Genomic DNA, 12,165 nt, shown 5'->3' with positions numbered 1-12,165 from the left:
CTGGCCGTGTCTGAGGCCATGTATTGAGGACACCAGCAGCCCAAACTAGAAGGAAACTGCATACCTGAGTCATCACTTAGAAGAAAGCTGCCAAGATAGCACCTGATAAAGAACACCTGCACTGGACTTAGTATTAGAAATGTATTATGGTAAGCCACTAAGAGTTGTGGTATTCGTTACAGTAGCTACCATTAAGCATTCAGATGAATACAATTGTTTTAAAAATATGGAATGGGGTCAGCACAGTGGCTCATACACATAATCCCAGCACTTTGGGAGGCCAAGGCAGGTATAGGATCACCTGAGGTCGGGAGTTCAAGACCAGCCTGGCCAACATGTCAAAACGTTGTCTCCACTAAAAAATACAAATATCAGCTGGGCGTGGTGGCAGGCACCTGTAATCCCAGCTACTCAAGAGGCTGAGGCAGGAGAATTGCTTGAACCTGGGAGGCGGACGTTGCAATGGGCCAAGATTGCACCATTGCACTCCAGTGTGGGCAACGGAGCAAGACTCTGTCTCAGGATAAATAAATAAATAAATAAATAAATAAATAAATAAATAAATAAAACATGCAATGGTTAGACTGAAAAGTGAGAATGAAATAAAATAAAAAAATGAGGACGGTGGAATTTGAGTCCTTTTCCCATCCTTAAAAATTATATCCGGGCGTGCTGGCTCACGCCTGTAATCCCAGCACTTTGGGAGGCCAAGGCAGGTGGATCACGAGGTCAGGAGTTCGAGACCAGCCTGGCCAACATGGTAAAACCCCATCTCTACTAAAAGTACGAAAGTTAGCCAGGCATGGTGGTAGGTGCCCGTAATCCCAGATACTTGGGAGGCTGAGGCAGGAGAATCACTTGAATCCAGGGAGGCAGAGGTTGCAGTGAGCTGAGCTAGCGCCACTGCACTCCAGCCTAGGCGACAGAGCAAAACTCCATCTTGAGGGGAAAAAAATTATTTTAAGACTATTTACTCTGAAGGAGTTTCTTCACTGTATATTTCTTGACTGAATGTTTTAATGAGCAGATACTGGAATTGACATTTAAAAAAAAAGTTGTTAAACAATCGCTGCTTTAAATAATCATTAAAACGAAAAAGAGGTTAGGGACCGTGGCTCACACCTACAATCCCAGCACTTTGGGAGGCTGGGGCAGGAGCACAGCTTGAGTCCAGGAGTTCGAGACCAGCCCAAGAAACATAGTAGGACCCCGTTTCTACAAAAATTTTTTCAAAGTTAGCCTGGAGAGGCATCTCACACCTATAGCCCTAGCTACTTGGGAGACGGAGGCAGGAGGATCATTTGAGTCTGGGAGGTCAAACCTGCAGTGAGCCATATGATTGTGCCACTGCACTCTAGCCTGGGTGACAGGGTGAGATCTTATCTCGAAAATAAATAAATATATATTGAATTTTTCACCTTTGCCACAGGACAAGATTCAAACAAGTCTCAGTACCTTTTGTTAAAACGATGTCACCTTTTGTTAGCATAAATACATCTTTAATCACATCAAGATTTTATGATCCTCATAAAATCTGTCTTACCTACTTCATAAGACATCATTATCTCTACTTTACAAAAGGGGAGAGCGAAGTTCCAGAAACCATGATCTTTATCAAAAGTCACAAAGCTAGTGAGTAGCTGGGCTAGAACTAGTATGGAAGTATTTTCCATCATAATCCAACATTACTATCATTTTACCATGCTTCCTCTTTTACACCATCCTACCTAAGCCAACTGATTATGTCTCAGTGCCTCTCATCTAATATGCATTCTGTAGGTGGTTGTGATTTTTAATCAAATATTTGATCTGCTCTTAGAATTTTCACTTACAGAAGAATCCATAGTACAATACATAAAACTGAATTAGAGAAAACTATGTCATTCTTCTGAAAAAGATCCCATATATACAGGAAATTACAGATATGAGAAGATATAAACTAGGTCCCTATTTTACCATAATATTAAAGAAAAGAAATTTACTACATTTTTATAACAGTAAAATTACTACAGGATACTGGATTCAATCTACTTGAAATGCTAGGTACTAGACCATTAATAGCTAACATTCATAAAGGAATGATAAACTTATCAATGTAAGGCTCAGTTATCTGAAAGAACTATCCAATTGCCATTTTTCTTTAGTATACATCCCAACTGCTCATATTTTCAGACAGCAAAACAATTTAGATTTCCAAGAAGCTGCAACAGCAGGAGGCACTGAAAATCACTTGTGTTACAAAATAAAATAAAATGTAACAATCTGTGGGTAGCAAGTCCACAGATCCCCTTACCTTTATATATCTTTTCAGTACTACACAAGTGAAGTGTAAAGTAGGTATCAAGGAGCTGATGGCCATTTCTATTAACAATGTTCCGGGCAGCAATGTTCCGAAGATGTCGAAGACGCCGCTGAAAAATAACAAAGAGAAGGCATTCAGCTTTTCCTCCTATAAAATTTTCTGAAAGTTGCAGTTCAAAATGAAACGTAATAGGTTGTCTCAGTCATTTATTTATTGAGCCAGAAACCATAACCCAGTCTCTTATTTATGCCTCAGCATTCCCTCTGTCAAACAGGAATTATACCTGCCCTATCTCATTTACCAGGTGGTTGAAGAATGAAGTGACGACAGACATGAAATATTTTTGAAAAGGACCAATGTTATGTAAGTGCTATATACCCATATAATAGCATTAGTATTCCCTGGAACATAAACTAAGTAATAATTTGCTTTTCTCCACAGAGGGATTCTGGTAGACATGTAAAATTCATCTTATACCAACAGATAATCACCAGTTAACACATAACACTCACCCCTGATGCTACTTCAGTCTAGATGCCAGATTATCTATACAAGCAAGAAAATGAGGCCACAGCCAAAAAACAAAAATAGTGACTCACTGGTCATTCCATCCACTCCATCCAGCCAATAAAGCAACTGCGGTGAGCTTCCATTCAATTCTCATTTCACCAGTAATCAACCAGTCTCAATTTCATAATCAGGCCTCCTTCCTAACAATTTCGCCAACCAAACTCTTTAATGATTTGAAATCACAAGTTTGGAAACGCAGAAGCTTCAGAAGCAATAGTAGAAATCAACAAAAATACAAAATAAGCTTAAGGGATAGCCAAATCAACTCACACATCAAAAAGAGAATGCTGGCAATGCTGAAGTCTGAGCACAGCAGATTCATCCCCAAAAGTTAGTTCCCTATGTCAGACCATTATCTTCAGAGACTTAAAAATAGAAACCAAGTGCTTACACTTAAAATATGCTTAAAGCTCTCCCTCAGGCTGAAAGACAGTTCACTCTCCTGAGGTAAGTCCACTTTCAATTACATGCGCAGTCAGCCAGAAGAGCCCAGGTCTTTTTCCCTTGCACATACCAACCCAATCCTTTCCCCCAATCTAGAGATTAAGATTCTTTGAGAAAGTTATTGTCTAATAAATTTGTTTAATCCTCTAAGTATGAAAAGCCTCAAACGTATTTACAAAAAGTTTCCTGGGCTTACTCTAAAAGGCTCATTTTTCCACAATCTGCCAGTGGTTTCCATTTCACACCCTGGATTACAGCAACCATTTTCTACTGCTACATACTTTTCATTAGCCCTTTCAGTCAAAACTTTAAAAACAGGAGCCACTAATTATCTCTATACAATAATCACACATATTTTGCCATAAGAATGCAATCCTGCTCTTCTGTTCAAAGATCTGAAAACATCTGGAATATCTAGGATAATGTACAAACATCCCAACATTGTGTTCAAAGCCCTCTACAGTCTGACTTCTCTATATACCATCCTTACTTCCCACCAGATCTGCCACATACTCAACCCCTCAGTCACACATGACTGCTTAAAGTCCATCAAAAAGACCATGCACTTTCCTAGCTCCATGCATTTGCTGATGGTAGATCTCAATGCCCATCCTGCTCTTTAAGGAGATCCTATGCATATTTCTTTTCTTTTTTTTTTTTTTTTTTTTTTTTGTTTGTTTGTTTGTTTTTTGAGACAGAGTCTCGCTCTGCTGCCCGCTTGGAGTGCCAGTGGGGGGCCGGATCTCAGCTTCACTTGCAGCCTCCGCCTCCCGGTTCACGGCATTCTCCTGCCTCAGCCCTCCGGAGTAGCTGGACTACAGGGCGGCCCGCCACCTCGCCCCAGGCTAATTTTTTTTGTTATTTTTAGTAGAGGACGGCGGTTTCACTATGTTAGCCCAGCGGATGGTCTTCATCTCCTGACCTCGCTGCATCCGCCCGCCCTCGGCCTCCCAAAGGGCTGGGATACAGGCGTGGAGCCCACGCCGGCCCGCGGCCCCTATGCCATATTTCAAAGTTTAGGAAAAGGAAGATTCCTGCCGCTTCCTGATTTTCCAACGTAAAATTGAGGCAGGAGAATAGCGGTGTCCAGGGACCTACGCCAACCTAGAACTAAATCTAAGGAAAACCCCAACTTCCAGCGTCTGAGTAACAAAAGGACCAAAAGGCTACTCCTTTGCAAACCCCCAATATGATTGGGTGGTTTTCCATAACCAATCAGATGCTTGCATAGGAGTGTAACTTGGTAACTTTCGCCTCTGATTGGTAGTTTTTCTGCAACCAATCAGACTGATTGCCAGGCACCACTTCACTTTGCATGGGTGCTGAACACAAGTGGCCAATGGCGGAAACCTCTGGGGGTATCTGGACCTAGAGATTCTGTAAGCGCGGACACTTGGAGGGGCCTGCTTCAGGCCCACTCCCCCCCTGTTGAGTGTACTTTCATTCTCCAATAAATCTCTGCTTTTATGCTCCACTCTTTCCTTTGCTTATGCTGCTGCTTTTGTCCAATTTCTTTGGTTCAAAACACCCAGACCTGCCGAGAGAACTTGCAGTGAAGAAACTGGCCATACCAGCTAACAAAATCAGTATGCTCCCTTAAAAAGGGCTTGATAGTTGTTGGTTGCGCTTTGTGTGTTGCTCAAGCCGTAATCCCCAGCACTTTGGGAGGGCCCGAGACGGCGGATCACGAGGTCAGGAGATCGAGACCATCCTGGCTAACACGGGATGAAAACCCCGTCTCTACTAAAAAGAAATACAAAAAACTAAGCGGGGAGGTGGCGGGCGCCTGTGAAGCTCCCAGCTACTCAGGAGGCTGAGGCAGGAGAATGGTGTAAACCCGGGAGGCGGAGCTTGCAGTGGAGCTGAGATCCGGCCACTGCACTCCAGCCTGGGCCACAGAGCAAGACTCCGTCTCAAAAAAAAAAAAAAAAAGGCTTGATAGAAACCATTACCACCGGGCGCGGTGGCTCACGCCTGTAATCCCAGCACTTTGGGAGGCCGAGGCGGGCGGATCACGAGGTCAGGAGATCGAGACCATCCTGGCTAACACGGTGAAACCCCATCTCTACTAAAAATGCAAAAAATTAGCCGGGCGTGGCAGCGGGCACCTGTGGTCCCAGCTACTCGGGAGGCTAAGGCAGGAGAATGCCGTGAACCCAGGAGGCGGAGCTTGCAGTGAGGCGCGATCGCGCCACTGCACTCCAGCCTGGGCGACAGAGCGAGACTGTCTCAAAAAAAAAAAGAAAAAGAAAAAAAAACCATTACCATCACTGTACTGTTAGCATTTATTAAATGTTTACCATGTGCCATGCACTGCGCTAAATATGTGCTTCATTCCTGTGATCATTTAATTCTCATAACAACCCTAGGTTAACTATTAATTATTATTCTTTTTTTTTTTTTTTTTTTTTTTTTTTTTTTTTTTGAGATGCAGTCTCACTCTGTTGCCCAGGCTGCAGTGCAGGGGCGCAATCTCGGCTCTCTGCAAGCTCCACCTCCCGGGTTCACACCATTCTCCTGCCTCAGTCTCCCGAGTAGCTGGGACTACAGGAGCCCACCACCACGCCCGGCTACGTTTTTTGTATTTTTAGTAGAGACGGAGTTTCACCATGTTGGCCAGGTTGGTCTCAAACTCCTGACCTCAGGTGATCCACCTGCCTCAGCCCCCCAAAGTGCTGGGATTACAGTTATGAGCCACCACACCCAGCCAATCCCAACAATTCTAAGTAACCAAATATAAAACAAAGAAAATAATGAATTACAGGAGAGATCTCAAAAGAAGGAAAGAATGCAGAAAGCAAGCCAAGGATTATACCCTATATATTTGGATATGTATTTCTATCTCAGTACTACATATACCTAAAAGATATCATTTGGTCTTTATACTCCTTTATTACTACAGAACACAAGGAAATAACCAATTCTTCGACTCAAGAGAATAACTTTATGACACATGCAATTATCATGAAATTGACTGCCTTACAAAGCAGTGTGCAGGGCTTGGACGGAGATCGAATCTGTAATAGATGCATGAATATTATTACCAAAGAGATCTCTGCATTATGTAGCAATTAGCACGACCACCTCCAAGATACCTTCTGATTCTAAACTCTATGATTTCATCTGGGTGATTACCAATGTAATCTATTAATGCAAATAAACAGAACTAACCACATTCAGATCATTTTATAAGAAGGTTTACAAAAAACAAACTCCACAAACTGACCAACTATACTTAAAGCACTGACTGTGGGCCGTATGACTTTTTGCCTTTTTCCTTTAATTTACTTATTTCAAAAGCATTAGGGTATATTCGTTATACCATGTTTAAAATCCAAGATACTTATAGCAACTGGAATGGACAAAGGAAATAAACTTTTTCTTTTCTTTTTTTTTTTTTTTTTGAGACAGGGTCTCTCTCTGTTGCCCAGGCTGGAGTACAGTGGTAGGTCAGAGCTCACTGCAGCCTCAACCTCCCAGGCTCAAGCGATCCTCCCACCTCAGTCTCCCAAGTATCTGGGACCACAGGCATATGCCACCATGCCCAGCTAATATAAATATATATTTTTTTAAGAGACAGAGTCTCCCTATGTTGCCCACGCTAATGAATTCTTTTTTTTTATTTTTATTTATTTATTTATTTATTTTTTGTGTGTGTGAGAGTCTCACTCTGTCACCAGGCTGGAGAGCAGTGGCGTGATCTTGGCTCACTGCAACCTTCGCCTGTTGGGTTCAAGCGATTCCCCAGCCTCAGCCTCCCAAGTAGCTGGGACTACAGGTGTATACAACCATGCCCAGCTAACTTTTTGTATTTTAGTAGAGACAGGGTTTCACCATGTTGGCCAGGATGGTCTAGATCTCCAGACCTCGTGATCCGCCCACCTCAGCCTCCCAAAAGTGCTGAGATTACAGGCGTGAGCCACCGTGCCCAGCCACTAATAAACTCTTTATGGGTAAATTACTGATGCAATTTTGGTGAAAGGCTGTAAATGTACATGTAAACCCTCTTGTGTCCTAGGTCTTGTCTTCTTTTTTAATAAAATTCATTCCAGAGCCAGGCACAGTGGATCATAACTATAATCCCAGCACTTTGGGAGGCCAAAGCAAGAGGATCACTTGAGCCCAGGAGTTCAAGATCAGCCTAGGCAACAACAAAGTGAGACCATAGCTCCAGAAAAAATAAAAATAAATAGCCAGGCCGGGCACAGTGGCTTATACCTGTAATCCCAGCACTTTGGGAGGCCGAGGTGGGTGGATCACCTGAGGTCAGGAGTTCGAGACCAGCCTGGCCAAAATGGTGAAACCCCATCTCTACTAAAGATACAAAAATTAGCCAGGCATGGTGGCACACACCTGTAATCTCAGCTGCTTGGCAGGCTAAGGCAGGAGAATCACTTGAACCCCGGAGTTGGAGGTTGCAGTGAGCCGAGATCACACCACTGCACTCCAGCCTGGGCAACAGAACGACTGAGACTCCATCTCAAGAAAACAAAAGAACAGGCCGGGCACAGTGGCTCATGCCTGTAATCTCAGCACTTTGGGAGGCCGAGGTGGGTGGATCACCTGAACAGGAGTTCGAGACCAGCCTGGCTAACATGGCGAAACCCCATCTCTACTAAAAATACAAAATCTTAGCCAGGCGTGGTGGCACACACCTGTAATCACAGCTACTCAGGAGGCTGCGCCAGGAGAATCGCTTCAACAAGGGAGGCAGAGGTTGCAGTGAGCTGAGATCATGTCACTGCACTCCAGCTAGGTGACAGAGCAAGACTCCGTCTCAAAAAAAAAAAAAAAAATGAAAGAACAAAGTCAGAGGACTGACATTACTATAAAGCTACAGTAATCAAGGCAGGATGGCATCGGCAAAAGAAGAGACAAATAGATGAGAACAGAATAGAGAGCCTAGAAATACACTTACACAAATACTGTCAACTGTTCTTTGATAAAGGCTCAAAGACAATTCAAAGACAACAGCCAAGTCTTTTCAACAAATGGTGCTGAAAGTGGACATTCACATGCAAAAAAAAAAAAAAATGAATGTAGACACAGATCTTACACTTTTCACAAAAATTAAGTCAAAATGAATCAGAGACCTCAGTAAAAATGCAAAACTATAAAACTCCTAGAAGATAATATAGGAAAAAATTTCGGTGATCTTGGGTTTGTGATGACTTTCTAGATACAACACCAAAAGCATAATTCATAAAAGATGAAACTGATAAGTAGGACTTAATTAAAATTTAAAACTTGGTTTTTCTTAGGCCTTGCAATGGTTCTGAGTGGTCTGACACCCTTACCAGATTCTGATGCCCACCCACCAGATGGCTGGAGAACACAGGGCACTTCACATCTAAAAACCTGCCTAATGACTGAAACGGGATAAGTCTTTTTTTCTTGAGACAGAGTCTCGCTCTGTCACCCAGGCTGGAGTGCAGTGGCCAGATCTCAGCTCACTGCAAGCTCCGCCTCCCGGGTTCACGCCATTCTCCTGCCTCAGCCTCCCGAGTAGCTGGGACTACAGGCGCCACCACCTCGCCTGGCTAGTTTTTTGTATTTTAGTAGAGACGGGGTTTCACCATGTTAGCCAGGATGGTCTCCATCTCCTGACCTCGTGATCCGCCCGTCTCGGCCTCCCAAAGTGCTGGGATTACAGGCTTGAGCCACCGCGCCCGGCCTGAAACGGGATAAGTCTTAATAGCACTTTTAGCCTACAGGAAATCCTCAAGGCTCATCCTTCAACTGCTCTTGGGTATATGGTCTAGTGGTACTGCACATCCTAGAGGCACCATCAAGCATAAATATCAATGCTTTGATCTTTTCTAAACAGAATTCCTGGTCTGTTTAGAATTAATGGTCCAGCAACAGGTATTTAAGCCAAACTTTTTTATGATCTAAATTGGTTCAAATATCTCAAGAAAGTAAAAACATTCTGAGTAAATAAAATTTACACAAAAAAATTAAAATTTACATAAACTTTGAATTACTCTTTAAGATAACATTCCGGCTGGGCGCGGTGGCTCAAGCCTGTAATACCAGCACTTTGGGAGGCCCAGACGGGCGGATCACGAGGTCAGGAGATCGAGACCATCCTGGCTAATACGGTGAAACCCCGTCTCTACTAAAAAATACAAAAAAACTAGCCGGGCGAGGTGGCGGGCGCCTGTAGTCCCAGCTACTTGGGAGGCTGAGGCAGGAGAATGGTGTAAACCCGGGGGGCGGAGCTTGCAGTGAGCTGAGATCCGGCCATTGCACTCCAGCCTGGGCGACAGAGCGAGACTCTGTCTAACTTCCTAAGATCGCCTAACTTTTTTTTTTTTTTTTTTGGCAACTTTTAGGCTCAAGAGGTACATACACAGGTTTTGTTACATGGGTAAACTGCATGTCTCAGGGTTTGGGGTACAGATAATTTTCCCACCCAGGTAATCAGCATAATGCCCAATACCTAGTTTTTAAATCCTCAACCTCTTCTCATGCTCCACCCCTCAAATAGGCCCCAGTATCTACTGTTCCCTTCTTTGTGTCCATGTGTACTTATAAGAGAGAACATGAAGTTTTTTGTTTTCTGCTTCTGCATTAATTCATTTAGGATAATAGAATCCAGCTCCAACCATGCTGCTGCAAAGGACATGATCTCATTCTTTTTTCTGGCTGTGTAGTATTGCATAGTGTATATGTATAACATTTTCTTTATCCAGTCTACCATTGACGGGCATCTAGGTTGATTCCATGTCTTTGCTATTGTGAATAGTCATGTGGTCAAGCAATCTCCAAAACTTCCTCAAATGCTCTACTTTATACTTTCACTGTTTTAAAATGTTCTTTGTGCATTATACTATAGTGGTAGCTTTAGGTGGCTGAGTTGTGCTCTAGTAACATCCATCCCCAGAGCTGAATAGGGGATTTTAATTTTTAAATTAACATGGCTTTAAAATATTTGAAACACTACCTATCACATCCTTATATAAAGGTTAAAAACATTCACTAACATACAAAATCAAACTCTATTCAGCTTTGCTTTGGGGGATAGACAGATTATAGGGCACAATTCAACTACCTGAAATGTTGGCAGTGGGCAAAGCAATATGACCCTAAATTCCTTAACTTCTTACAAATCTTTCAAATACAGATTCTAACGCAAGAATTAAGTGGTATGCATAGTAAATCTGAAAAACCTGGCTGGTCATGGTGGTTTACACCTATAATCCCAGCACTTTGGGAGGCCAAGGAGGGCACATCGCTTGAGCCCAGGAGTTTAAGACCAGCCTGGGCAACATGGCAAAACTCCATCTCCACAAAAATTAGTTGGGCATGGTGGCGCATGAATGTAGTTCTAGCTACCCAGGAGGCTGAGGTGCGAGAATCACTCGAGCCCAGGAAGCCAAGGCTGCAGTGAGCCATGATAACGCCAATGTACTCCAGACCGGGCAATGCAGTGAGACCTTGTCTCAAAAAAACAAAGAGAAACATCTGCTTTAGTAAAAAAATAAAAATAATAGTATTACAGTCATACTCATTAGTATGACTGTAAACCAGTGCTTCCAAAAAACCTAGAATAGTTGTTTTGCTTCTTAATACCAGTAATTTTCTTAGAAAGCTGTTTTAGGCCGGGCGCGGTGGCTCACACCTGTAATCCCAGCACTTTGGGAAACCAAGGCAGGCAGATCACGAGGTCAGGAGATCAAGACCATCTTGGCTAACACGGTGAAACCCCGTCTCTACTAAAAATACAAAAAATTAGCCAAACGTGGTGGCGGGTGCCTGGAGTCCCAGCTACTCCGGAGGCTGAGGCAGGAGAATGGAGTGAACTCGGGAGGCAGAGCTTGCAGTGAGCTGAGATGGCGCCTCTGCACTCCAGCCTGGGCGACAGAGTGAGACTGTGCCTCCAAAAAAAAAAAGAAATCTGCTTTAAAACTTAACAGTAGAATACAAACAACTTTTTTGTTTTGTTTTTATATTTTTGTTTGTTTTGTTTATGGCCTTGTAGATCCACAGTCCATTCCAGTACAGTTAACTCTACCTGCAGCATCAGAGATGTTCATGCGATTCAGCTCAGGCCAATCAATCAGCACATTCTATTCCCCTGATCATAACATATGATCCAACTAGGGCTAATGAAAGACCCAGAAATTAAACTGTTGAGAGTTTTTTTTTTTTTTTTTTTTTTTTTTTTAGATGGAATCTTGCTCTGTCACCCAGGCTGGAGTGCAGTGGCGCAGTCTCAGCTCACTACAACCTCTCCCTCCTGGTCTCAAGCGATTCTCCTGCCTCAGCCTCCCAAGTTGCTGGGACTACAGGTGCACACTACCACACCTTCTAATTTTCGTATCTTTTGTATAGACGGGGTTTTGCCATTTTGGCCAGGCTGGTCTCGTACTCCTGACCTCAAATGATCCACCCGCCTTGGCCTCCCAAAGTGCTGGGATTACAGGCATGAGCCCTTGCGTCTGACCATGAGTTCTTTTTTTTCCCCACTGGCCCTGAACCTAGAAGGACACAGGGCTAGATATCCTGTCAGTCATCTTTCCATCACAGTGAAGCCAGGGAATGAAACCAACAAGGAAGAGAGCAGAGTCAAGAGATGTGGGATACAGACCCTGCTGACACAATCTAAGTCTTGATCAAACTATACTTAAAATGAGTACTATGATGGCAAACATCAGCCCATCCCTTTAAAACTGTCAAAGATTACAACTAGGGAAAGAAATTATACTGTAATGTTTATTAAGGATTTATCCCATGGCAGGTTAGTAGTTGAGGAGTAACATTCTAACTTAGTGGCAAGATAAAAGAAATGTTTCACTTTTTTAAACATACCCACATTTTAGAAAATGATCATTTCTGTAGGGTCA

General features: G+C 43.1%; 1 protein-coding gene across 1 annotated transcript in view; it reads right to left on the bottom strand.

Moving 5' to 3' along the window:
* Window positions 1–12,165, bottom strand: part of LOC108545119 (UV radiation resistance-associated gene protein-like) — a 78,641-nt gene that overhangs the window by 35,621 nt on the left and 30,855 nt on the right. The window contains exon 2 of the mRNA XM_017896608.1: window positions 2,294–2,411. Coding sequence (XP_017752097.1) covers window positions 2,294–2,411 — 118 coding nt within the window. The remainder of the gene's footprint in view (window positions 1–2,293; window positions 2,412–12,165) is intronic.

Source organism: Rhinopithecus bieti, unplaced genomic scaffold (genome assembly GCF_001698545.2).
Source record: "Rhinopithecus bieti isolate Rb0 unplaced genomic scaffold, ASM169854v2 scaffold_28990, whole genome shotgun sequence".
Taxonomy (NCBI): domain Eukaryota; kingdom Metazoa; phylum Chordata; class Mammalia; order Primates; family Cercopithecidae; genus Rhinopithecus; species Rhinopithecus bieti.
Note: the sequence above shows the minus strand (reverse complement) of the source record. Positions and strands in the feature narration are given on the sequence as shown.